Consider the following 27913-nt stretch of genomic DNA (forward strand, 5'->3'; position numbering starts at 1 on the left):
TTCACAGTTCATAATGTTTCAAAATAAACGGAAAATCGACTCCGAACACGAGGTTTTTCGAGAGCAGTGGGAAAACGATTACTTCTTTATAAAATGGCGAAACAAAGGTATGTGTTTAATATGCAAAGAAACTATAACCGTACTAAAAGAATATAACATAAAACGACATTATAAAATCAAACACAAAAACGAATTTAAAAATCTAGTAGGAACAGAACGGGCAGTTAAGTGCAATTTGTTAAAAAAAAATATTAATACTCAAAGTGTATTATTTAAGAAACACAGTCAACAAGACGTGTCTTCGGTTCGCGCTAGTTATCTTGTCGCTCGAGCGATAGCTAATGAAAATAAACTTTTTTCTGATGGAGAATTTGTAAAAGAGTGTATGCTGCGGGTGATTAATGCAATTTGTCCGGAAAAAAAATGTTTATTTGAACAAATCAGTTTGTCACGCTCGACGATTGCTAGAAATATAGAAGAACTTGGATTTGATATTTTTAAACAAGTAGTAAAAAAAGCAAAAACATTTTCATATTTTTCAATAGCGTTGTACGAAAGCTCAGATATGATAAACATGTCATCAAGGCTTCTAATTTTCATACGAGGCGTAAATGATGATTTTGAAATAACAGAAGAGCTGGGAGGGTTAGCAAGTTTGAGTAATACAAAAACCGGAGACGATATATTCAAAGCTGTATCAAATGCACTTGAAAATCTTGGTCTTGGTTTTGAAAACCTTGTAAGTGTCACTACGGACGGCGGGAAAAGTATGATGGATACCGAGATCGGACTCATTGGAAGAATAAATACAAAAATGTCTAAACTAAATCTTTCACCGACAATTGGAATACATTGTATTGTTCACCAACAAGCATTATTAAGTGAAGAATGTTTTTTATTTCAAAAAGTTATGTCCCTTGTAGTGGAAACTATTTATTTCTTAAGAACACATGCAGTGGACCACTATCAATTTCGAGAAATTCTTTTAGAAATAGAATCTGAGTTTATAGATGATTTACACCATAGTAATGTACCGTGGTTAAATAAAGGCACAATTTTAAAACATTTTTTTTTTTTACGCAATGAAATTAAAACTTTTTTAAAGGAAAACAATAAACTATATATACCACTCTATGAAGATAGATGGCTTTGGGATTTAGCATTATTAACCGATATAACTCATCATCTCAATATTTTAAATCTAAAATTACAAGAAAATGAAAGACTCATCAGTAATTTTTTTGGTATAGTAAAAGCTTTTCAACATAAATTATCTCTATTCAAAAATCAATTTGAAAAATCTGATTTGTCCCATTTCGAGTGTTGTGCTACTTTAAAAAAAGAAAATTGTAATTCATTTCCAAAACAATGGTGCATTACCGTTTTATTTTTGCTTAAAATTGAATATCAAAAACGTTTTAAAGATATTTTAGACAATGAGGAACTTATCAAATTATTTGAAAATCCTATTAACATAGATCCAGAAAGTATTGAAAGTTCTTTACAATTAGAAATCATCGATCTTCAATCAAATAATTATTTAAAAACAATGTTTCAAAATTATTCAAGCTCTAATAATCTAATTGAATTTTATTCAAATCTATCTAAAGAAGACTTTCCAAACATTCGGCAATTTGCAGCCAAGATATCCTGTATGTTTGGTTCGACATATATTTGTGAACAAGTACTTTCGTCAATGAAAATCAGTTTAAGTAAAACTCGGTTTCATATAACAAATGAACAACTTCATGCAGTTCTTCGATTGAATACAAGCAAAGTGGAGCCAAATATCGATGTTCTCTCTGGACAGAAACAAGGTCAACAATCACATTAAATAGTTTGTATAGTAATTATTAAAAAATAAACTAATGCATTTAACATATCATTTAAAATGTATAATATTGAGCAATATTGGCAATGGTAAAAACTATTCGTATAATGGTGTTACAAGCGCAAACGGGTAAAAAACGAGTATACTAAGTATCGTTTTAAATTAGATCTTAGGATCGTCAATTAGAAAAAAAAATTGATCAAATTAATTGATGAAAAGTGCATAATAAATTATTATAAAACTTTATTACTCACTATAAAAAAAAAATATACAGAATACCAGAGTTGGACGAGTATAGTTTTTTAAATATAGTAATTAAAATATAATAATATATTACGGTAGGTATAAATCCAAAATAATAAAATCTTCATAATAAGAAAAACAATTTATTTATAACTCAGCATACGTAGATTAAGGATAGCAAGGGTGGATTGTAAAAATGTATACCTATACACTGTACCTACTTTAGGAAAAATATAAAACTTAAAAATGCATTAAAATACTAATTTTATTAAATAATTTACTATATAATTTAAAGTAGACACTGTTGTTGAAATCTCAGCCTAACATTGGAGTATTGAATTATGTACAATGTAATTGGTTAAAAAAAAATTTTTTATTTTTATGTTAAACAACCATACAATGCATACATCATACATCATACATACTGTGTATACATCATTTTATTTGAAAAAATTGTTTTTTTTTTTACTTATTTGTCATTAGTCATTACTCAACTTTAAATTAAAATGACTGTTTCGATTACTTCATAAACGTTTTTAAGGGTTCTGATTAAGATTTCGGTTTCAATACTTTTAAACAGTTTTGATACGAAACCGGTCTTTTTCGATTGAGTTCCAGTCCCTGATTACAATAGCTGTATTATATTTTGATATTTATATGGCATTAATTTTTTCAATATTTACACTAAAACTAAATGTTATATTTAATTTTATTCGTATAATTGTATTTAAAATGAACGCTTGAATTGTCATTATATTTATAATATATGATTACATATCTATAATTGAGCACATAAATATATTTATCGAATAAATTTTTGGTATTACGACTGCAAACTCAAACTAAATTTTATCGAACGTTGTAAAAATGAATTAGAAATTAAATTTGATTCACGTGTATTCGTATATTTGAATATCTATAATTACTAATCAGTTAGAAAAAATTAAAAATTAAATTTTGAATTACTGATATTAGAACCACGTTTATATAAAATATACCTAAAATTTTTACAAATTAATGTAAGCGTACGCAAGTATTGCGAGTACATTTCCGAAAAAAAAATAAAAGTTGAAATTGTAAATATCTATACATTTTTACAATGTTAATGAACATATAATAGCCTTTGAAACGGTGCCCAGTTAAACTAACAGGACCTTGGATTAATGTACCGGCAGCCTTGCCTGTCCTCAATGAAAAAATAAAAGTGATTTAATACTTTAATTCCCTATTCACATTCAAGTTTAATATATTGCATTGCATCACGTATGACCTGAAGAACAACCCAAATATCTGGATACGTACGTCAGAAGTTTCCGAATAATAATTTGTAGGTATATTTAAATTTATGAACTAATAAGACCTCACCCTTTTATAAGTATTAACATTTAATTTCTGTTCGCTGCAGCATACACATTTTGTACGCGTTTGTAATCGTGTCTAAATAAAGCTATTAATTATATAGATTGTATGCAACGTCAGGAACAAAAATGGTTGAAGCAAAATAAATAAATAAGTGTTCATGAAATGGTTACAAATAATTTTAAATATTTGGCAATTTCAATGTCAAAACCATTGTTTTTAGTTTAAATAATAAAATATATTATAAATTATAATATTTCAAAATCTGTTTGAAGTTCCAATTAAAAAAAATTATTTCATCACGTAAAAAAAATATTTACTTATAGTTTTTTTTATATTTCAGCGACGTTTAATTATATAACGTTATACTAGCATAGTAAACTAAAGTAAATTTTCACTCGTGTATCTGTGTATTTCATAGGTCTTTAGGTATTTGTTGTTCTTGGTCTTGCAGTATCCCTAACATTTTAAATTTAGATACGCCTTTGTAAACATGTTACGATATGAATAATACATTGATTATTTGTAAGAACTAATTGGATAGCATTTAGTTAAAAATAACTTATTAGATAATGTCGGAAACAAAATTATGCGAACGTAGTTTTCTACAATGCTCAGGTAATTTGAGATTACTGGAAAATGATAGATTAATGATAAAAAACGGGTTTATAGTTAATTTTAATTCTTTGCAATGGGCATGGATGATTTTACAAATAATTTAACATTGTAAAAAAAAATATAAGTATGTAGTTTAGCTAGAATACAACTTAATAAACGTTTTAAGGAAATCAGGCATGTCGAGTCGAATTACTGCAATAAAAATGTATTACTTTAAAAATAAAATTGTTTACAAATAATTTTGAATGAAAGATTCTCAGGAAAAAAATTTAGTCCAATAAGATATTATACAAATTACTAGCCGACCCGTCACGACTTCGCCCGTTTATTTTACCTTCGGATTGTAGAATTTATTGTTCAAATTTTATCGTTTAATGTGATCACAAGTAAATATAGAAACATTTAATGAAAACGTATTAAAATTTTTAGTGATTAAAAGTTTTTAGCGGCATTAATGATAAATACATTTTTATTAAAAATGAATACAGATACAAAAGAAATGTTTATTAATTTGTTGATAACAAATTATATAATAAGAATTTTATAAAACTTCTGAGTATATAATGTTTTTTGTTCTATTTCCTGTTAAAATCATTGGATGATTCGGGTCCCCAGTTCGAGAAAGTCCCACGTATAATTGTCCATGTGAAAAGCACTCGAGACGTAGATCAACGCCTAAATGTTTAACCTTGAGCTTTGTTAATCATAATCGTAAAATAAGCTTTACCTGGGAATTGAAGCTGTTTGGATGAAAACAGAAAGTCAGTGGGAATAATGGGGATTCTTGGAATAAATAAAATTTCTCCTTTTATTGACTCAGTATGAATTACGGCTTCTATAATTTATTGACTTCTGTTTTTTCCTTGAAGAACTCGATCAGTGTGAATAATTAAACTCAAATTTTGCTACTCATAAAGAACGTTAGATCTGAAGCTCTGTATGAGATGATTATTTTCACGCAAAACTTTTTGCATTGATTCAATGAGACCTTTTAATAACCTAACCTAATCATAATTGTTCGAGTAGATATTTGATCCGACTCTGACATATAATATATTTGTAAAAATATAGCATTATTTTCAATTATCAAAGAACTATTTTGGTAGAGGGTAAGAGTTATCAATTAAACTTTTAGCTAGCTCCGGAGAATCCTCAAATTAGTGTAAAACAACTCTACCGTTACTGCAGCAAAGTCCATGGGTTTCATCTTTCCATTTTTTAGCATGATACTTTGAGTATAATGTAGTCATTAGTCCTATTTGAAGCGCTGGAATATTTAAATAATCAATCTCTAATCGGTAATTAAACGCTGATTTCAGATTTAAAGCATTACGTTGCTGCTGTGAAAGTTTTTGAGAACGTTCTCTTGTTGCATTCTGTTATACATTCGAGTAGCGTGCTCTTGGCGCTCTCGGCATGATGATGAATTGGCGACTTACCCGAAATTTAACACTGTTAGTATGCCCAATGAACCTTTAAAAGTAGTATCAAAAAGTATCAAACTAAAAAAAAAAAAAAAAAACTATATTTGTAACCTTAATGACCATAAAATTGTAAAAAAGATAAATAGCACTGTCACAAAATGGGAACATAAAAAAGGTTTGTTCTTGAATTTTTCAAGAACCTTATATTTATTTTTTATTCACAAAAGTGAAAAAACCTTCAGCAGATTGTCAGGTATAACAGTAAACAATTTCAGTCAAATCGGTTCAATAATTTTCTTGGGTTAACGCGGTTGTAGAAAACTCCTTATAATTGTATACAGTAGTAAAGATCGGAATATACGATTTTCTAGAGATAAAAAAAGTGGTGCTAACAATACCCGTAAGCTCAGGAAAGGCTAAATCAAAATTAAAAATGTATTTGACTAATAACAAGGATATTTTTTATCTCATAACAAAAATTCCTTAAACATTTATTAAACTTCGTATTTTTTATATTTTTGTATTTGTTGTTATCAATACATTGCTTTATACATCTATCACTGAATATTATAATACATACGTTTCTATAAAGATACCAAAATGTCTAAAATGATATTTGCTCATATTATCAAACTAAATAAAAAATACATTACATTATAAATTTAACATTATTTTAAAGTTATTATTTTCGGTTTCCACGAATTTAAAAATAAAAATGATCTTTCTAAAATAGGAGTCTCGATTCGTCCGTATCTACTTTCAGATCATTCATGATATGCTGATGAGACTTTTAGTATAGTTATACAGTTACTCTAACCTTATATTAATTAAAAAAAAAAATTAAAAAACTAACGCATTAATTAGTGTTAAAATCAAACACCAAATGAAATAACAATAAATTATAATAAATAAACATTATAAACATACTACCTAACTATCTTATCATAATTTTATTATATAATAACCTTGAGAGACATCTTATTTTAATGTATATATAATCCTGAATAAAAGCTAACAGTTGTCATCAAATTAACTAGATCACAAAATTTTTTTATGTTTAATTTAAATATTATTATAGCTGATATAAGTGAATTTTTAAATTAAAACATTAAAATGTGAGTACGTATGCAACATAGGATGTACAATCACAACGTTTAATCATTAATCAAAACAAAATTAAAAAAATACTATTGAACTCAATACTTTATCAAATTTTACGGACTGCTAGTGCATGGTTCCAGGTCAAAATGTCTCCACAAAAATTTCTCCTGTCAAAATATATCCTACAAAATATTTCTAGTAAAAATATTTATTGTAAAAAATGTCTCCGTTTAAAAATTTCTAGAGTAGAAATATCTCCCATGAAAATATTTTAATATTTGTTATATTTTGTATAAATATTAATGTTTCTATAACAATAATTATTAAAAGTAGGTGAAAATATATTATTATAAATTTATAGTAATAATATTTAGAAAATAATCCCACAAGCAATAATAACTAATCACAATATTATATTAGCCAATGTATTTATAGATATATTTTTCATGATTAGAAGTACGTTTAGGTACAAACCATGATAAACAACTTTATCGGCGTAACAACTGTTTTGATAAGGTAGTATGTCAGTATTGATGAATTTTTTACAACAGAAATTTACAACAAATATATGATGATGACAAGGGCGTATTCGTGATATAGCCACGGGGGGAGGGGGGCACTAATTTTTCTTCAATACAAACTTAAAATAATTTGAAATTGAATTAAATATTCATTTAATAAATATATTTAAAACTTACTGCATATAAAATAAGTATTAATAATAACAACACAATTAGTTCCTAGATTAAAATTGTACCTTCAGTCTGAATCCTGTATAAAAATAACAAAAAATAATCATAGTAGTACAAGTAATAGTACCTGCCTATTAATTATTTTTTAAAAACTTTAAAAAACCATTAAGATAGGTAACTTAATTTAACAAATATCTAAGTAGAAAACAAAAGTTTGGTAAGTAGTCAAATTACAAATTCCAAATTTCTTTTTTTCATTTTGGCAAATTTGTTGATTATTTCATCAATGGACACAATAATATCTTTATGCACATGCAGGAAAGCCAAATCTGTTAGTTTATGCTGGCCTATTCTTGATCTTAACCATGTTTTCAATCTATAAAAATATATTTTTGGCCAATATTTGCAAGTTAAAGAATATGGAAATAAATATTATCAGTTATTATGATTATTATTTGGCTTAGGGGCTTCTAGCTCAATAGAATACACAAATATGCATGCATTTGTGTATAAATAATTATTAAATACCTATGTACAAAAAAAAATACCAGATATTATGTTGTAAAAAAAATAGGCGAATAAAATTATTAAGGACTTATATAGCTCTAATAAATACAAAAATATATAATATGCATAAATTCATCAAAATATGACTAACTAGTAAATATGTGGTAAAAAAAGTGATACTTTAAATTACTATAAATTATCTGATAAATACCTCGTTTATGGTTGTAAATATCTATAACCGTAGCAATATCCGTGGAAGATAATACCATTATTCGTTCCACAACCAAAAATGTTATGATATAAGAAGATAAACAAAAATTGATACCCGTGATCAAATTGACATGTTATTGAATTTATTATCATATTATAATGATTGACTATAATGATTTATATTCTTAATTATTTATACCTACATTACATTTTTTAAATAAATCAATGTATAATATTTAAAATAAAAATATGAGCCATGGGGGGGGGGCGAATGCTTCCTTCGAATATGCCCTTGACGTTGAGTTTTCTATGCAAATACGATTGTTGATTGCGTCAGCATTTATTGCAATAATTAATGTCATTCATATCATCGAAGAACTTACATATTCAAATTACTTTTTTGAAAATGAAGAACTTATTAACTTCAATAATCAATTATTTTGAAGATACGTGGATTGGGCGACCAAATCGTGAAAATTGGAGATAACAATTTATTCTGTATTTGTATACTAATAACAACTTGTATAAAATACTTGTACAATAATAACAACATATTATGATTACAATAACATATTTTCAAATATTATTTAGTGTTTTTATGGAAAATATTTCTATTAGATATTTTTAAACGGAGAAATTTTGCACCATAGATATTTTTACTGAAGATATTTTAAATCGAAGATATTTTTGACTAGAGATATTTTGACCGGTCACGACTACCAGTGCACCGTGCGTTGGTTAGGTTAGGACAACAGCGAAGTAGCGCATAGACATGAGTTGAAATTGAAAATATTTTGAAGATTTGTAAAAAATTGTGACAAGCAAATCCGTCACAAAAACAAAAAAAAAACATGTTGTAATAGCTCGTCGAACAATTAATTTTGCGTCATAGCAGTCATCGTTTTACTTAAAAGTATAATAATAACAGTAATACACGCTCATAATAATACAATATTGTCTATAACGCGTCACCCGTGTTCGCGACCGTCCTTGGGGGGGAAAACGACAGCGACGAGCGATGACTAATGTATTCGCCATGTAACTGTTCAACAATATATACTGAATTATTACGATGCATTGTATGCATGATCGCGGTGAACTCGGAATACAATACCCGCAAATATGTCACGCATGACCCACCATGTACATAGGCTTTTTTTTTTTTTTTACATAGTCTATAAGGTACCGTTTACAATATAATAGCAACATGACGATATAAATATTTTTATCGCACGAATAATATTGTATTAATAAGTTCCGATTGAAAGAGAGATAGAGAGAATAGGGAAAAATGATAGATGAAGACGAAGAAATATCAAATCCGTAGTGGTTTAATGCGGTTTTATGGTTCATTTGTAGCTGTATATGTTATTTTTGCGGAAAGATACAGTTGATACGATCAGCACTAGACGAAATGTATTATATCATGAGCATTTTGACGAAACCGCTATGCACCATCCCTATTAACGTACGGACCGTACGTAATAAGTAAAAATATGATTTATTATAGTCGGAGAAAATAATGATTTCAAATATGGTATTCTTGAAAAAAAGCCGATGTCGACAGAAATTTTAATGATAGTCACTTAGTCTTATGTTTTCCTATGCATTAGATTTTAAGAATATGAATAAATAGAGTTGCCAAGATTTTATTTCGACAAATATTTATAGATGTACAGGAAATTAAATATATTCGTCAAACGTTGAGCGATCTATAAATTAACAACCATTTAATTACGTGTTTTAAAAACATAACTATCGAGTGTACAGCAATTTTTAAATTTTAAATTTGAAGTCGATTTATGATTTTCATTGCTCAATCGCTCACGTCAGAAATAGAATCAACGAGGGTTTACGAAAGGAAAATATACCAATTCGGAATATCTACACAACAGACAAAATATTTAATATTTTCTGAAATTCAAGCGTTTAGAATGGGCGGGCCATGTGTGACATAGTAAAGGAAGCAAAATTCCGAAGGTATTGTTTAATAAACCAACTGGTACGCGTCCTAGGGGAAGACTTCGGTAACGATGGCAAGAATTATCTCAGATAAAAAAATGATAGACGGAACAGCAAACATCGAGACCGCTACTGACCGTAACGCGTGGAAGGGATTAATAAAAACTACGAAAGGCCTTAATAAAGCAAAAAAAAAAAAGTTGCACACGTTTCAAAAGAGGAATTATGATTTTATTATGTATGCAGAAGCGTGTCGAAGGTTTATTTGAGAGGCGATTTCATCTGGGATTTTTATTGGTATTTAAACGACAATTACCTTAGCTAGATTTAATTTTTTTCTACTATAAAACCATACGAATAACGTACAATCATTGATTATAGAATAAAATATTCTATAATATAACATACTACAATAAATTATAGCTTACGTTTAAAATTCTAAAATTCTTCAAAAATCATAGTTATGGCGGAATTTCTTTGTCGGTAGGTGGATGGTGGATGTTTATCATTTGTTAGTAAAATTAAAATTAATAACTTAGAACAAAGTTTATATATATTATTAATCAAAGAAAAACAATTTAAAAATAATGTTTTATGAGTAGTTGAATATTAAATGTTGATAAAACGATAAAAATCATTAAAATCCGGTGATTTAGGTAGTTAATAATTTTTACAATTTTCATCTTTTAAATTTAAGATTTGAAAATTCAATACAAGATTTTTCATATGATTTTTTTTTTGTAGACAAAACAAGAAAAAAATTAATATTTATTGGGTAATGCTTTTGTAATTTTTTATAAATAGTTTGTTACAATTTATAATTTTTTTAATAATTTTGTAAATGTATTAATTTATTTTCTTAAGTACATGCAATTGATTTTTTTTCAGTTCATTTGAAATTTTACAGTATTTTTTTTTTTAATTTTTCAATTCCGTGTTGAGTAAATATGTTTTACATTCGATAAAGTTCGTAAGGCGTGTATATGTGTTTGAGTGAGTGGAAACCAATAATAAAACAAATTACTTTTTAAAATGTGTTATCTGTATAGCGAATTCATTAACTGTCTGAATAATTATTGACGGTACTAAAACAATTATTTTTATTTGAACAAACTAATAAAATTGTTACTATATAATGCTCGAATTAATATTAATAATCATTCTTATAATCTTCTTGAGTTCGTTGTCGAGATAATGGCCATTCATTTGTATTATTAAAATATCTTATGAAATAGTTCTTAGTAAGAAATTTAATAAGAAATTAAAGTATTATTTAATATTTTATATACAATATAACATTTGACAGTAAAATTGAAAAATTTATTTAAAAAAAAATGTATGTTAGGTATTGATATGATCTTAATTTGAACTCTGTAATGAATTTAATTTTGTCGATATGTTTTAACATTAAAATAAAATACGATAGAAATTATTTGATAATTCCTCACCAGTACCGAAAATGTGAAGCATTATCATACTATATATATATATTTATAAATCATAAACTTAAACGTACAATAAAAAGAGTTTTTCGTGTACTTATATGTATCTACTTTTAAGCTGATTAAATGAGATAAATCAAAGATAATCAATTGTCTTGTTATCGTGTGCCTCTATGAGTATTGCAATCTATAGATAGTGTATTATTCATATTTATAAAAAAATAATTCATGAACTTGTCGGCAGGGCCGGCCCAAGCAAAAATAGTGCACTGGGCAAAATAAAATTTTCCGCCTCTAAAAAAAAAAATTGAGCTTTTATCTTAACTTAGTTCCATTCCCTATTTTTTATGTGACATATCTACTTAAAAATTTTTTAAATTTTTAATTTTATAGATAAAATTATATGTAAAAATACTTAAAAATGATTTCTATTACTATTATTCAAAACCCATTACTACGGCGACTATCGGATATGTGGTTATTTATATTTTTTGAATAGGCAATTGAAAACGCCCAGTAATATAGGCCGTAATATAAAGTAATATTATAACTTTAGACAATATTATTTTAATATATAGGTAAGTGGTTTTCATGAATGAATTAATTTAAATATTTTTCTTATAAAACACCAATAAAATTAAAAAAATGTTCGGTTCAATTTTGAAAATGCTACCCCTACTAAAGTGCCGCTCTAGGTAGATGCCTAGCTCGCCTATACCTTGAGCCGGCCCTGCTTGTCGGTGATATAGAAATTGATTCGATGGAAACAGGTATCAGTTAGGTATACTTTTGGTGGAAACGTGTTACGCCCGATATTGTTGCCGATAAATGTTACCGAATGGTGATTTGCTTATTGTATGACAAAGTTAATTATTTTTAATTTTTAATCGTCCTGTTGTATATTTTTGATTCTGATATCACTTCTTAATTATTATATTTGGCATATGAAATCTTAATGTATGGTTGTTTTTACAACATTGCATTTACAAAATTGCTTTACCGATACGTTTTTGATTAGATAAATATTTACCTAATTTTCGTTTTTTAATTTCCCGTTCGTAATATTATTGAACGTTTGAAGACGCTACTAGTTAGAAGTTTACTTACTAGTTGGAAGTATAAGTTTTGCCTTGTAGGTTATAGTTCAAGTGGGTGGATATTTTGTTCTTCCGAATAAATGCCGAAATGTTACACAGAATCTATGATCTCGGAAAGTTCGAAAATATTACACTCGTAAATCAAAGTTCCTGCCGTGGAGTTTGCCGACTGATAAGTAGTAACTCTGGAATCCGCTACTAGTAGCGACACGTTCATAACACATAACACTACTATGTTTTTATACCATTTTAGTCGGCGATCGTATATGGTTGACGATGTGTCGTGCAGTGCTTGTGTGTGTTTTTTAAAATTGTCGATGAAACAATAAGTGAACATAAAGTGCGCCTCCTGTAAAAAAATATAATTGAAAAATCCGTACCGTATACCTACCGTTTGTGTACGCAATGATTCGATATTACTCACATGCGCGATGTGCTTGTATGTGATAAACTTACATTATAACATTATTTATTCGAAAACAGACGTGACCCGACCGTAGCATTAAAATGAATATTTTATTTTTCAACTCGTTACAAATTGATAGTTTTGTTTATTCTGCTATAGTAAGTAAAAACGAAAATTTACCTTTCTAAAGTAACAAGTGTTTGTGTTAAATTCATATTACCTATCGATAGGACTTTTGGAGAACCTGAAAATGCATTTTTTACCCGAAAAAAAAGTGGTGGCTTGAAAACGTGGTACAGCTAATACACTATGTTTTCCTAGAATCGCTTAAATACCAAAACACGAAAAATAATTATAAACATAGTACATTAAATGCAGACAAAACGTAGTGTAATTAATGAAACAAATTAATGTTGGGTATAAAAACGAATCGGTTAAAATGCTGTCATCCGTAATAAATTGTACACAAATTATTCAAATAGGTATTCATATGGTTTTTAATAAAGATATTAAAATAAAAAAACAATAATTATTTTTTAATATTTATGTGAATTTATTTAAATTTGAAAATATTTTTTACTTCCAAGTAGTGTTACCGTAAAGGCATCATAATTGATTTTTTCAAATTTGCAAATAAAATAAATAATATAATACAATTATTAAAATCGAAACATGTGCTTGGCATATGGGCAAATGTAAACTCCCCTAAAAAATTAAATAATAAATACCCCTAATAGTAAACTCCCCTAAAAACATTTTGCTACAGTATTACATTAACGTAAACTCCCCTAAAAACATTTTGTTACCGTATTACACTTACGTAAATTCCCCTAAAAAAATTAGAACTATTTAGCGTAACCCAGAGGACACCACGTAGAGGCGGTTCTAGTTATCCTCCAAAAATATTTGTATTTTTAACGGCATATATATTTCTTTATTCATATTTTATAATTAGAAAAGTTAATTTTCATCTTTATACTATTAAAATTATTAAAGTTGATATTATGATGATTATTTTTTGATGGAGTAATAATGTGAAACGGTTTTTATATAATGAAATGTAGTCATTTTTTGTTCTTTATAATTTTCTATTAGCTAGTTTAATAATTGTTGACATATTTTTAACTTATTATTATTGCAACTATTTGGTTTGTGTATGCTTTGTAATTTTATGTAAATTTCTAATTGAATATTTTTTAGTGTATCAATAAACCTATGGTTAATGGCTATGGTTAAAATTTGATTTAAAATGAGCATGAAATGATTCACAAGCATTTGTGGATTTTGTTAATTCGGAAGATGCTTCTGCCCAAAATGTAGGTAGAAAAATTGCTATATTGCCTCAAATATGGACTAACATAGTTTTTGTACTGACATCTTCAATTATCAATCATCAAGAAGTACAAAATTTAATTCAATACCAGTAATTCATAGCCAAAATAAAATCAATAAAAAGTATAAGGGACGTGAAATGTTTACTCATAATGGCTATTTGTATGATATTTTTCTAATTATAAAATATGAATAAAGAAAAATATATGCAATTAAAAATACGAATATTTTTGGAGGATAACTAGAACCGCCTCTATGTGGTGTCTTCTGGGTTACTCTAAATGGTTCTAATTTTATTAGGGGAATTTACGTTAGTGTAATACGGAAGCAAAATGTTTTTAGGGGAATTTACATGTGCCTCGGCATATCCACGCTATTAGTGTGCTAAAAAAATATGTTTCCCTGAAATCTCGTGGAGATGGGATGATTTATCCCCTCAGCTAGACTCGTTGCATAAACCACTATTGTATAGGCGTGACGAAATTTTTAATTTTGTGGATAATGAAACGGTCCTTCCATATGAATTCTGAATTCGTGCTTCGTTATAAATACTAACTAATAAACGATATACTAATTATTTACGCGATTTGGCGGTTAATTTTGGACGGCCAACCTCGCGAACACCGTAAACTTATGTGTACTACGAAAAACGCGCTAATCCGCGCCAACGCGGTGCTACAAATACTGCGATAAATTCTCATAATCAGTAAGAACCAAACGTTACGAAATACATAAATACGAATCGAGTAATCGTAATTCCTTTAAACTTCGTTGAACGTTCACTGGATAATAAGTGTTTTGTGTATACCTACGTATTGTAACTTTGTTCGCTAAGGGCCACTATTAACGTCCCCCACCACTGGCTCTAGGGGCTTTGGGCTTAGTAACGTTTATTGCGCACGATATCGGTTGCTACTGGTATAACACGCAATAAGCATAACATACACGTTAATGGGAAACGTACGTAATGACACGCGCACACATGGCGTGCACAGAAACGGCGGCACACTCGTTATTACCTAAGCCCATTATAACCGATCGGTTACAAGAACGGTATCCAGTCGTTGCGTCGCTCTTGCGCACGTGACGTTCACATAAAATACGAACGCGAACTACGGTAAACAAATAAAGTGCGGTTTATTCCGTGTCGGAAATACGTCGCCGCCGTCATTGCTCAAGTGACGAGGCGCAACACGGCGAGTTTTTCGTTTCTTCGGGTTTTCGCCCCGTCAGATTTGCGATTTGTCGTACGGAGCCCGTCGACAAAGCGTTTGCATCCGCGATTGCGATCGTCTGCAGACGACTTACGTGACGATCTACCTTTACCACCGGGAAAATCGATTTGAATCGATCGTGGAAATGTTTTTTTTTTTCTTTTCCGAAACGTTTAGCGTTTCAAAGTAACATATGTTTATCGAAAAAAAAAAAAAAAGAAATCCATTTCTACGAGATACATTTTTTCATAATAATAAACATGTTTTTGTGACTCCGACGGAAAAGTGAGGAACACTCGAGCGCCGCCGCCCGCCGCGTTTTGTTGTTATCCGCGAAACGTTCGCGTTCACGACGGTGACACACGCACGCGTGTCGACCACCCGCCGAACTATCGCGCGCACGCGCACGAGCTTTCGCCCCTCACACGGATTGCGCTTCGCTTATCAGTGCGCTGTGTATTACGTGAATACGTCGAGCCAGTATTTCGCGGATCCGTTGCTGTCCGGACGACAAATTTTTCTCATTTTTTTGTTTTTTTTTTTTTGTTAATTTTTTTCCGTTTTCTACTCCTCTCTAGAATTCCGTCACGCTACTCGTACCCGCACGCCAACGTCCGTCACAAGGGAATAAAGTTTCTTGTTAGTGCCTCTCCTCCCTCTCAAAAACCGTTCGAAGTTCTATGTTATTCGTTTCCGACGAACGTTTGCGCGCCTCCGTAGTCGTTTCCCGAACCGTCCGATTCATTAGCCACCGCGTTTGTCGTCCGACTACTGATATAGTAGTTGCCCGACATCAACCCCGAATCCGCTCGCACGGGTTCCGTAAACCCGTGACACCATTGACCGGTCATGCGCCCAGCTCTAGTTGTAGCTGCCGAAACCATGCCTGTTGCGCGGTGGACAATTTAAATGGGAAATCATGCAAACGCCAGGTAAATACGGTTGTCCGCTGTGCGCGTTGCACTGATCATTTCGCAATGGTTTGCTTTTCGGTTAGTTGCTTAACCTATGTGGCCAGATGTTTGTATCCTTGTATTGTTTCTGTTGCTGTGCACAGGATTTCTCTACGACATGTCTACATTTAATCGTGTTCAAATAATTTTACTTAGTTTTACCAAGGACTTTAATACTGCGTATGTCCAAAACTTACACAATGATTTGCACTGAAAAAATGTTTAATCTAATATTATCTTTCAAATGATTTATTTCCATGGTTTAACATATTTATTTTCTTGGTGGACATATTGGATAAAGGATTAAACAATATATTTAATTTAGGCACGTTTCGTTATGTACTTATATCATGGTTTTCTACGTTATTCAGCTTTATTGTTAAATTATATATATTTGTTCTACAAATCAATACATTTCTATAGGTTGCATGGCTGAAAAAATATAGAACAATAATACAATTATTTTTCATATATTATTATTTAAAAATATATGGTATCCTAATAATAGTAACGAATATCTAGAATTGAGTAATGAGTTACATAAATTATTTAAAATGCAATATTTAATTTAAATTATATTTACAATAATTTTCATGTTGATAATATTATTAACCCATGGGTTATTTCTTTAATTTTAAAGTAAATACACTTGTTAATTAATTATTATTAACATTTTTTAATGTGCATTTAGGTATATTAATTTGTTTTGTAAGCAGATATTATTTAAATATATACTTTATGTATGATTTATATCATAATTTTACTGTATGCAATAAGCTTATAAATATAAAAACTAATTGCATTTATTTGATACTATTATATACCTATAACATATATTTATATTTCTAAGAGATAAATATTTCAAATTTAATTCATTCATCATTAAATTGATTTATTACATAAGTGAATTAATAAAAATATTTGTACATTGTACAAATGTTTAAATTATTAAATACCATAACCACACATTGATAAAATACATAAATAACTTGTAAATTTTTTCTATAATTTATTGTTTTCTTTAAGAAATGATGTTTTGTTTTCACTCTTCAAGATGCTGTACATTTCTCTCTATTAGTTATTAACAAACTATAGTTATAAAATAATTATATTTATAGTTTGCTTGAGGCCAGTACCACGTCTATCATAATTAGCGCCCAGTGCCAAAAATAAATTTTAGCGCCCTGACCCCTCTACAAAATATTTTTGAACCATATAATTATAGTTAAGCTTAAACTATAAGCAGACTACTTAAGAATAGAGGGTTTTATACAGCTACTTATTTTGTATTTATTAAATTAATAAAACAAATAATCAACGACTAAAGAACAATATAAGTAATATAACTAAGTAATATAACTGATAATTTGACGCCATGTTTTCTCACCCTGGTCCACCAAATTGAACAGTTACCCTCACATTTTTGCTTCTAGATTTAAATCTATAGTTCCCATTATACCAGAAAAATTATGATTCAACAATCTTACTTTATCAAAATCCCTAATGAAATTTAACCGATTACGCATTGGCCATCATCTCTTACCTTCTTGCTTGCAAATTAAATCTTAATAATTCCCTTCCAGTGGTGAAATAATCAGGAGTATTAGGTGAAATATTCACAGGCACCCCCAGTTTTGGAGGGCTCCGAGATATTTTCTGATATTATCTTTTTCCTTTACAATATTCCTATTATAATCTATAATATACACATATTATATTATTTGTATTAATATAATAACAATAAATAATAATATAAGTCTGGACATTTTTACATGGGCCCCTTATCATTAAGTTCCACCCTTTTTTGCACACTCCATTTAGAAAAAAAAAAATTGTATTTTATCTTATATTCTCTTTGATTGTCCTTCCTTACCTACCAAACGCAATATCCCTATTAGTTTCTCAATTACCCATTCAATACTTTCAACATTCTAAATTTCAAAATCTGCTCTCATTCTAATTATTTTCTTCATTCATGGGGTTGGTTTCTGTATTTAATCTTTTATTATTTTAATATTTTTATGTCATATAGGTATTTTATTTATTGTATTTTAATTAATTAATCAATGTATATTATTGTAATTGTTGAGCTTAATAGTATTTCTAAATGCTCTATAAATATAAAAATAAATTTATAGGTAGAACAAAACATGTAGATAATAACTTATCATTCTAAACCAGTATAATTTATGTACAAATTAAATTTATTCGATTGCACAAAAAATAATTTACGTTTTTAAATAATTTCCTAAGAAAAATAATTGGGTACCTTTACAACTTCTGCGTTCATGAACTATGATGTGAAAACTATCTATCATAGATGGGTTCAAAATAAAATTGTACAACTCAATCAAGTCAATATTCCTTTATGTTATTAAATTAATTATATCAAGTAACAATAATAATAAAATATTAATGGTGTATTATTGTTAATTTGTCATCTCACCAATTTTGGGGCAAAAACAAATACCAATACTAAAAATGAACTAGCAACACCGCAGATCAAGACAATGTTAATGATGTCGACTACGCGTCGATACCATGATGTTAAATGTGTTAAATATTTTGAGTTAAATAATATAATTAACTTTTAGTATTATTACTTAGATTATGAAAAAGCTTTTGGCGCCCGGTGTACACGCACCTCTCCCACCCCCCTAGACATGGCCTTGCCAGAGTTCTAAATTATAATGCTAATAATTATAAACTATAATTTATTTGTGATTATTACCAACTGGAATTATATGTGTTTAAAATGTGTTAAATGTGATGGATTAATATAGTTTAAAAATGCCAAAATATGTAAACTATAATATGTAAGTGTAAATAAGTACACTTCTTACATTAAAACATTTGTTTCAAATTTAAAAGTGATTCAAATAGTTAGTGATATTATTTTCTTATATTCAACACAAAATTTATTTTTAGTTTTTTTTTATTCCTACATTTATTTTGTATAAAACATTTTATTAAATTTAACTTATTTTAAATCAAATTACAATCTTATTAATTGTAAACATTAAATTCCAATCAACAGATATATATTATAATATAATCAATATAAATATAGATCTTATAAAATATTAAAAATAGCAAATTTTAAAATTAAGAAATGTAAATTCATATATTTATCTAAGGTAAGACTCTTGTGATATTGCAATTAAAAAAAAGTTACACCTCTATTAAATATAAAATATAAAATATGCTGTTTGAATAGAATTACGATAGTAAGTTCTTATATTTATTACCATAAAATAAAATATGTAAACGTAGATCAAATATTTCTAATCATCATTATATTATAATCTACAAATTGTAGACTCCTTACAAGTGTTAAATTGGTCCCCAGTATTCATTATATGAATTTTATTTTAAAAACCTAGTACAAAATAATATATTCCATTAATATTAATCAATATTTTGTGGGACTCATTGCACATACAATGTGCTAGTAACAACTTCACACAGTTGGTTTATTTATATTATTATTATTACCTTAAATTTAATAGGTTGCAATACTACATAGCTGTACAGATTTTAAAATAATGTTTGTGAGTACCCAAATTGGTTCCTTAATTTTTCTTTTATACTTAATTTATTAGTTTTATTGCTCATTCATTTAATATGTAATTAATAATTAATAATTAATTAATTTATGATTATTATTTATTTAAAATAAATATTTATATTTAAAGGCTTACCTACAACATCATTAATATTATAAGGAAGTTTTATACTAAATAAAATTTAAGAAATTTAGATTAAAAATTTGATTTTTCTTCCTAAATTTAACTATCTATCAAAAAATATGTATCATAAAATAAACTCTAATTAATATTTACTGTAGATAAAACATTTTTTATTCGGTATGATTAAATGTTGTGTATACAAAATTAATCTTATAAGCTTTTGGTTTTAACATATGCTTAACATAATTTATTATATTTTTGTTTAGAGAAAATAAAGCCACCTCCACTGCCAAAGCCAAAATTGTTTCTTTCAAATTCAAATGATTGCAATTGTGACGCACCACAAAAGTATGCTTTTAATAAATTATTAACTGATTAAAATTATCTATTTCACGTTTTTACTATAAATATTTATGTATGCTCATTTTTTTGGCAAAATGGAAAAAAATTGATTTTGTTGTTATTATTTTAAGCTCTTTTTCTCTTTACTTCTATACAACATCTAAATTTTTATAATAATAATTCATCAATGTTTATACTTTTTTTATAAAGTAATATAACTGTGTTTTCATGATAGGTATTGGTTAAAATAATTTATATTAGTGATTGAATTAAAAAATTTTGTTTTATTGTTTGTTTGTACCTATTATGTATTAAGGGTTAAAAATTAAAAATGTTGGAATTGCTTCTTGGTATAGCTTTTATTTTGCTTTTATTTATTCTAAAGAAACCTAAAATTGTTTTTTTAGTCTTAATTTATAAAATTATTTTATTTCAATAGAAAGTTGATAATATTTTAAAATATATAACCACAATATATATTTTATTTATGTTTGCTACAAATTAGTATTAAATTTATAAAATTATTAAAAGAAAAAATATTAAATTCCAAATTTGATTGAAAATATTAAAGATTTTTGATCATTAAATAATCTTTCTATTTTCTCTTAAATATTTCTTTTAATTTAAAGTTATTACATTGTAATAATAAAATTATATTTTTCATTATATATATATATATATATATATGTATAAATAATAAATTATTAGAAATTTTAATATTAATTTATAATTAAAAATTAACTAATGTTATGCCATTAAATTTTGAAAGTCTATGTTTTTATATAAATGTTCTTCTTCACATTATGATTTAATATATGTATATAATTATTTAGAGAGTACTTTTAGTACTATGACTAACAAAAAAATATTTATTTAAAATGTCATTAAATTTTTACTTCAAATTAACCAACTAAAATATTGGTAGTTAAAAACAATTTGCCTTTTAATGTGTCAAGTCAAAAATATTTAAACAAATAACAAAATTAATTTAATGTTTAATGTATTGTTTTTTAAGGACAAAAAATATAATGGTCACCAAAAACGATAAAGATAAGGTTTCTGTTTATAAATGTCATTTGGATTCAACAGCTACAAGGTACAGAGTTAAACCTCCATTACTTCCAAAACCAAATATCACTGCGTTGAAAACCAGTCCATACAAAGTCAAACATCAATTTCCGAGTGTAGAATCTTCATCTAATATAAAAGTTGAAAAGACTGTTAATTCTGCCATAAATCAAACTTCAAATGTTGAGCTTAATGAAATTGACTATAATAAAACATATGAAGAATTAAAAAATGATAGTGATGTCAATTCAAATATTTCCCAAATAGAAGTTCCTGTTAATGTAAATAGTATTATAGAAAGAAATATAATTTATAGTGAGAACAACAATAACAGTATTAACAATAAATGTTCTGACAATGCTTTAAATTTTGAGTATCAGGATGAAAATTTATTAAGTGAATATGTAGTCTTTGATGGTGATTTAGATTTGTCAATTGGTCAGTTAAATGATATGAACTCAACACTCGAAGATGAAAAATTATCCATTACTAGTGATTCAACAGATCAATCATTTTCTGTTCGAAAAAAAATTGTTACCTGGTTCGGTTCATTTGGCAAAGGAAAACACTTAAAACTGAAAAAACGTAGTTCTTTGTATGATAATCAGAATGATGATGGAACTACGGATAAAGAGGATAATGATGCCGATTCTCATTCATCACTAGATGACAAACCAAATGAAAAGGTTGAACTTGATGAAACATTGTCTATTGATAATATTGAAACATTTGAAACTGAAGAAATACCAACCAAAGCCAAGTCCTTGAGAATTGTTGAGGAACTTATATCGACTGAAAAAGTATTCATTGATGTTTTAAGATTACTATGTAACACATTTGTTGCTTTTGTTGAACAAACTGGTGGTGATGTTAAAGTAATACCATCAACTGATTTATTAAAAATAATCAGTCCTCTTCCTCAGTTATTAAGTCTTAATGAAGACCTATTGCAAGATATGGAGAAACGAATGGAGAATTGGAATGAACATCCTAAAATTGCTGATGTTATAGTGAAAAAAGGACCTTTTCTTAAACTTTACTCTACCTATATACAAAATTTTGAGGGGCAATGTAATTTGTTGGATGAATGTTGTCAAAAATATCCACGATTTCAGAAATGTGTCAAAGACTTTGAAGCCTCTGATGTTTGCAAAAAACTTACAATTAAACATTATATGTTAAAACCTATCCAACGAATACCTCAGTATAGACTCTTGTTAGAAAGCTATTTAAAAAATCAAGATGAAGACTCAATTGATTACAATGATACAACGGTAGCTTTGAAAATTGTTTGTGATGTTGCTAACCATGCTAATAAAAGTATCAAACAAGGAGTAAGTAAAGTATATTTGAGTTTCATATAAATATTATAATACTATGTATTTTTTGAATTTCAGGATTGTGTGAGTAAACTTTTGCAGATACAATCTCAATTAGGAAATTACGTGGTACTAAAACCCGGTAGAGAACTTATTAAAGATGGTGAACTTTATAAGCTATCCAGAAAAGACATGCAACTTCGATATTTTATTTTGGTAAACTTATAAATAAAAAAATTTGTACCAATTATAATATTTATATTCTAATTAATTATATTTTAGCTCAATGATTGTTTATTATATACTTCATATTCTGGTACAGTTGCTGGATTAAAAATAAATTATGAACTTCCACTTAGTGGTATGAAAGTATTTCTACCTATGGCTGATGATTGTGGTTGTGAATTTAGTATAATTTCAATTACCAGAAGTTTCACTCTTAAGGCTAAGTAAGTTTTTTTAATATTTAATATTGCTGAACAATTTTCTATTAAATTAAAATGTGTTTGGTAATGTGTTGCAGATCATCTGTTGAACGTGAGGAATGGGTTACAACTCTAGAAAAAGCAATTAGTGAGCATAACAATAGACAGCTATCATTTTTGAACATGAAATTTATTCCAAAAAATGTTGGTTGTGAACCACTTCAGTTGGGATACGAGGTTAGACTAATTACATTTATTTAAAAAATAATTTTGTGAACCAAAATCAGTTTTTAAATATAATTTAATTTTTATGTTAGAATATATTATACAATATCTTTCATGGACACTTGAAGATTTTTGTAATATTGACAGTTAATCTTAGATAGGTTCTAATATACATTATATTAACAAATATTAATTTTTTTAAGGCTCCAATATGGATTCAAGACTGTCGTGTGACTATGTGCCAAACGTGTGCAGCAGAATTTACTGTCACGTTTCGAAGACATCACTGTAGAGCATGTGGAAAAGTATAATGTTATTTATTAAAATGATTTGAAAACATAACTCATGTTAATAATTTTATCGAGTAGGTAGTGTGTGGCAATTGTTCTGAAAATAAAGCACCCCTTCGTTATATGAAGTTTCAGGCTGCTCGTGTGTGTGACGATTGTTATGATTATTTACTAAAAGGTGTGTCAATATGCTGGTTATTGATTACTAATGTTCAATGAACTATAATTAATTAATTTTGTATTTCATGTTTAAAGAATTTGAAGATAAAATGATAGAAATGCGACAAGAATCCAGTATAACAGACTTTGAAATTATTAAAATGGTAGATACAATAAAAAATTCTTTTAAAAAGTCTGGAGTATGGAGTTCAAAAAAACTCGTGAAATATGTTCCACAGCGGTTAAAAGAGGTAATAATTTATGTTATCTGCCTGTTTTATTACTGAATTGTACAATTGTTAGTCAATTTAATTGTTAAAATTTAAATAATTAATTTATAAAAACAAAATCAATAGGTGATGGCCAACGATTCTGGTTCACAAATGAGTGGTTGGTTATTTCGACGCGAAAAACGTAAATCATGGAAAAGATTTTGGTTTGTTTTAAAAGAACAAGTATTATATGCATACAAAGCTTCTGAAGATGTTGTAGCATTAAACACTATACCAGTTCTTGGTTATAGTATTCAAACATTTCCAGAAGTAAGTATTTTATTAAGTGATCTAATTTTAATCTCAATAAAAAATTTGATAATTCAAATATTCTAAAAAAGTTTTAAATCATAATAATTGTAATTTTCTTATTCTATATAAATATAAATAAAACATTGTTGGATGAATAAGTAAATATTTGCACAGATTTACTACCATTAAGTCTGATTGTTAAAAAAAAAATTACTAACAAATACAGTAAAATCTCTCTCATTCGCCCTCGGCTAGTCCACCACTCCAGTTGATCCGATCATAGTAATATCGATGTAAATATGAATTTTTCAATTTATAATATGTGGCTAGATATATTTATAAAATTAATTGTTCGTTTACTATTTATCTATTTCTTATTTATTTTATTATTTAATTGTTTATTTAATTTAATATATCTATGAAATTAAAAATAATATTTAAATTAATTAAATAAATAAATTGGTAACATTTTATCTTCAAATGTTTCTTTATATTCTGATAATCCGATCTTTTTCACTTTCCGACCACACTCCCAGTTCCGAAGCTGACGGATTAGAAGGGTTCTACTGTACATTATTTTCTTCATTCAGAATAAAACTATTCAATTTTCAATGAAAAGAGAGATATTGGTGCTTTATAACATAATTTAATAGGTCATTGAAAATGTATTAAATATGGTATAGAAAAGATAAGGTGCGAAAACAAAGTCGTTATATTTCATAATTATTATTTTATAATGACATCCTAGTTGTCTTATGTTAACAGCTTATTTTATCTATTAGAGTAAATAAACCGAAACTATATAATGAGGTCATTTAGTCACATTATTAATCCATCACTTATCTATATTTCTTTATTGTATTTGTATTATTTAAATCTGTTTACGTAGTTTTCATAATTATTTTTCTATTATAATTTGTAGCTAAGTATTAGAGTTTTATAAATATGTGTTAAAAAAATAAATATTAAGATTAGTAAATTTATATTATAAATCATTATCAATTAAAAAATATTTTGGTCATAGTTAAATTTAATGCATAACCTTTAAATAGTTATGTAATAAATTACAACAATTATATTAGAAATAATAGCATTGTAGTAGTAGTAGCATATTAGTAGATAAATTAAATTTATTCTGATACATAATTTTGAAAAAAATGTATTATTAGATGATTTACTTAAACGTTAATGGAGAATGTATTATATAGGATGTAAGTATCTTATCTTCAATATAAAATGCTTTGTTTATTAATAAATTACTTCAAAAACTAAAACTCTAATGTATACATAACAATAAGTACTCATATAAATAAGTTTTTGCGAAATAATTCAATTTCTTCAGATAAAAAATAAATAACTAGAGTGTAAAAACGATTTCATTAATAAATCTAAAAAAACAAATGAGTCTTGATTGGCTCTAAAAAATTAAGTAAAATGTTTGGAATACTTTGTCTGGTTCAATGTCTTCATTATCAACTAAATGATTAAATAGATTTTTAATTTCCCTTCTCTACTATCGTTTTTATTTGTAATTGTCTAATAGGAATCATAAAACTAAATAAAAAATGATTACAATAGGCGGCACTTGGAGGGGTGGGGTCATAAGAAGGCAGTTGCCCCCAAACATTTTTTGGTGTGCCAAATGTATACTTTTGCTCCTTCCAGAAAAAACTTAACGAAAAAACTTATTGAATTTAATTGAATTCAATCTTATTGATGAACGCCGAAAAGTTGAATTTAATTTAAAATAATTAATGATATTCCCTCTGTAATTTTAATTTCTGATGTAAAACAAGAAAATAGTTTTTGGAATTTCAAATTAAATTTGAATCTGAGAATATTAGAATTATACTCATGTTAATTGAATAATCGAATATTGATAAATTGATAATAATTGTTATCAAAATTAATTCATCTAGAAAACATGGTTAGTAATTTCTTAACTAGCACTATCTACGACGCCAGTCATCGATTATAGGATATCGGTTAAATAGTAAACATACATAAATAAACGCGGTAAACGTTAGTATTAGTTTGAAATATCTCCTAATATTTTAGGTTATATTTTAAAATAATTATACTTTATTTTAGTAAGTTAAGTCTAAAAGACTTATTTACCGAAGTCAAAATTGGTAAAAATGCACTAAAAAAAAAAAATTAAATCAAGGTTCAAATTTTATTTTGGGAGAATTGGGTTATGAAAATCCATTTTTGTGGGTTATGGAAATTCATTTTTTGCCCTCCCTAGAATTATCCCCAAGTGTTGCCTATGAATGATTACTATAGTTCTTATTTGTGTTTATAAAAAAGTGCTTTTTTTAATTTTTTTTCTTTTTTCTTAATTAATTCATGTTAACTACATTCATGTTAATTCATGTTAAGTACACAATAACACTAAGATTTTCAATATTTAATTAACACATAGTTAAAAATTATTATTAACGAATGTATTACTAATTTTATTTATATTATTAAAGATGAATAAAACCATATCTATGGTATGTGTAAAAATAATGATTATTAAATTTTTTTAGGGTACGAATTACGAAGAATTTGATTCAAATTGTATTTTTCAACTAGCTCATGCCGGACAAAACCCTATGATATTTTGCGCTGATGCCGAACAGTTAGCTAATAGGTTTGCATTTAACTAATAATTTATACATTTATTAAGTAGTAAGTCTATTGTACAATTATTAGATGGTCATATAAATAATGGTTAAATATTTTTAAATGATGCTTTATGAAATATTATTAAACACAATTTTCTCACTATGTTGTGTTGCATTAGTCATATTTATAACTATAATTGACATTAATATAATAAAATAATACATTTTTTTTCTAAAAATATGATATATAGTTCTATAGTTTTTTATGTATTTAATGTGATAATGCATATAATTATTAGTTTTTTTAGTTATTTAAAAATAATATTCTATTATAAATATGTAAGTCAATATGTATATTATTGCATATTTACTTTCTGCTTATGATAATTAATAAAACACATTATTTATAAAAGTTAAAATTAAATTGATTAAAACAGTTTTAAACTTTGATAATAATTACTTCCTTCAAGAAGTGAAAAGAAGCTGGAATAATGTAGAATATTAAACTTAAAATTTAATGATTCTGAAGTATGGAATTCAATGATAATATTATTTATTGATCATTTAACATTAGTATTTGATAATATATAATTTTATATGTCTAACTAGGTATATCTTGTATTTGCAGATGGATTGTCGCTCTTAACGAAGCAACACAATTAAAATAAGATCTCTTTCAATATTTACATATTTATCATTAATTGACATCTGAGATAATGTTTTATTTTATGCATGTATATATATTATAGCTATTAGATATGTGCCGATGTTAAAATTTGAATATTTTATGGTGCTATTTTATTGTTATAACTATTTAGGTAGTTATCTAAGTATAAATGAAAATTGTTTTATTTTTAATATTATTTTAT

General features: G+C 27.0%; 1 protein-coding gene across 4 annotated transcripts; it reads left to right on the top strand.

The window, feature by feature from the left end:
* LOC112694670 (FYVE, RhoGEF and PH domain-containing protein 6-like) lies at positions 1-27770 on the top strand. Of its 4 annotated transcripts, XM_025570212.1 has the most exons (13): positions 1-107; positions 1611-1817; positions 20347-20428; positions 21438-22824; positions 22888-23025; positions 23092-23258; positions 23333-23471; positions 23663-23764; positions 23828-23927; positions 24005-24159; positions 24265-24450; positions 26967-27070; positions 27673-27770. In XM_025570212.1, the coding sequence occupies exons 1-13, from the start codon at positions 14-16 to the stop codon at positions 27710-27712; spliced, it is 2901 nt and encodes a 966-aa protein (XP_025425997.1). In that variant the 5' UTR covers positions 1-13; the 3' UTR covers positions 27713-27770. The 4 variants fall into 4 exon arrangements, with proteins under 4 accessions (XP_025425997.1, XP_025426000.1, XP_025425999.1 ...); XM_025570213.1 differs by lacking the exons at positions 1-107; positions 1611-1817 and adding an exon at positions 15654-16370 and having other exon boundaries at positions 27673-27712; XM_025570215.1 differs by lacking the exons at positions 1-107; positions 1611-1817; positions 20347-20428 and adding an exon at positions 12735-13050.
* Positions 27771-27913: the final 143 nt, after the last annotated feature.

The sequence above is a fragment of the Sipha flava genome, unplaced genomic scaffold (assembly GCF_003268045.1).
Source record: "Sipha flava isolate LNK unplaced genomic scaffold, YSA_version1 132_pilon_pilon, whole genome shotgun sequence".
Classification (NCBI taxonomy): Eukaryota; Metazoa; Arthropoda; class Insecta; order Hemiptera; family Aphididae; genus Sipha; species Sipha flava.

What these genes read in the sequence shown, in the direction of transcription:
- LOC112694670 (XM_025570212.1), top strand. Translation starts at nt 14, where the DNA reads ATGTTTCAAAATAAACGGAAAATCGACTCCGAACACGAGGTTTTTCGA. An exon ending in GTATTCAAACATTTCCAGAA is followed by an intron (nt 24,451 to 26,966) that starts GTAAGTATTTTA and finishes AAATTTTTTTAG; the next exon opens with GGTACGAATTACGAAGAATT. An exon ending in GCCGAACAGTTAGCTAATAG is followed by an intron (nt 27,071 to 27,672) that starts GTTTGCATTTAA and finishes TTGTATTTGCAG; the next exon opens with ATGGATTGTCGCTCTTAACG.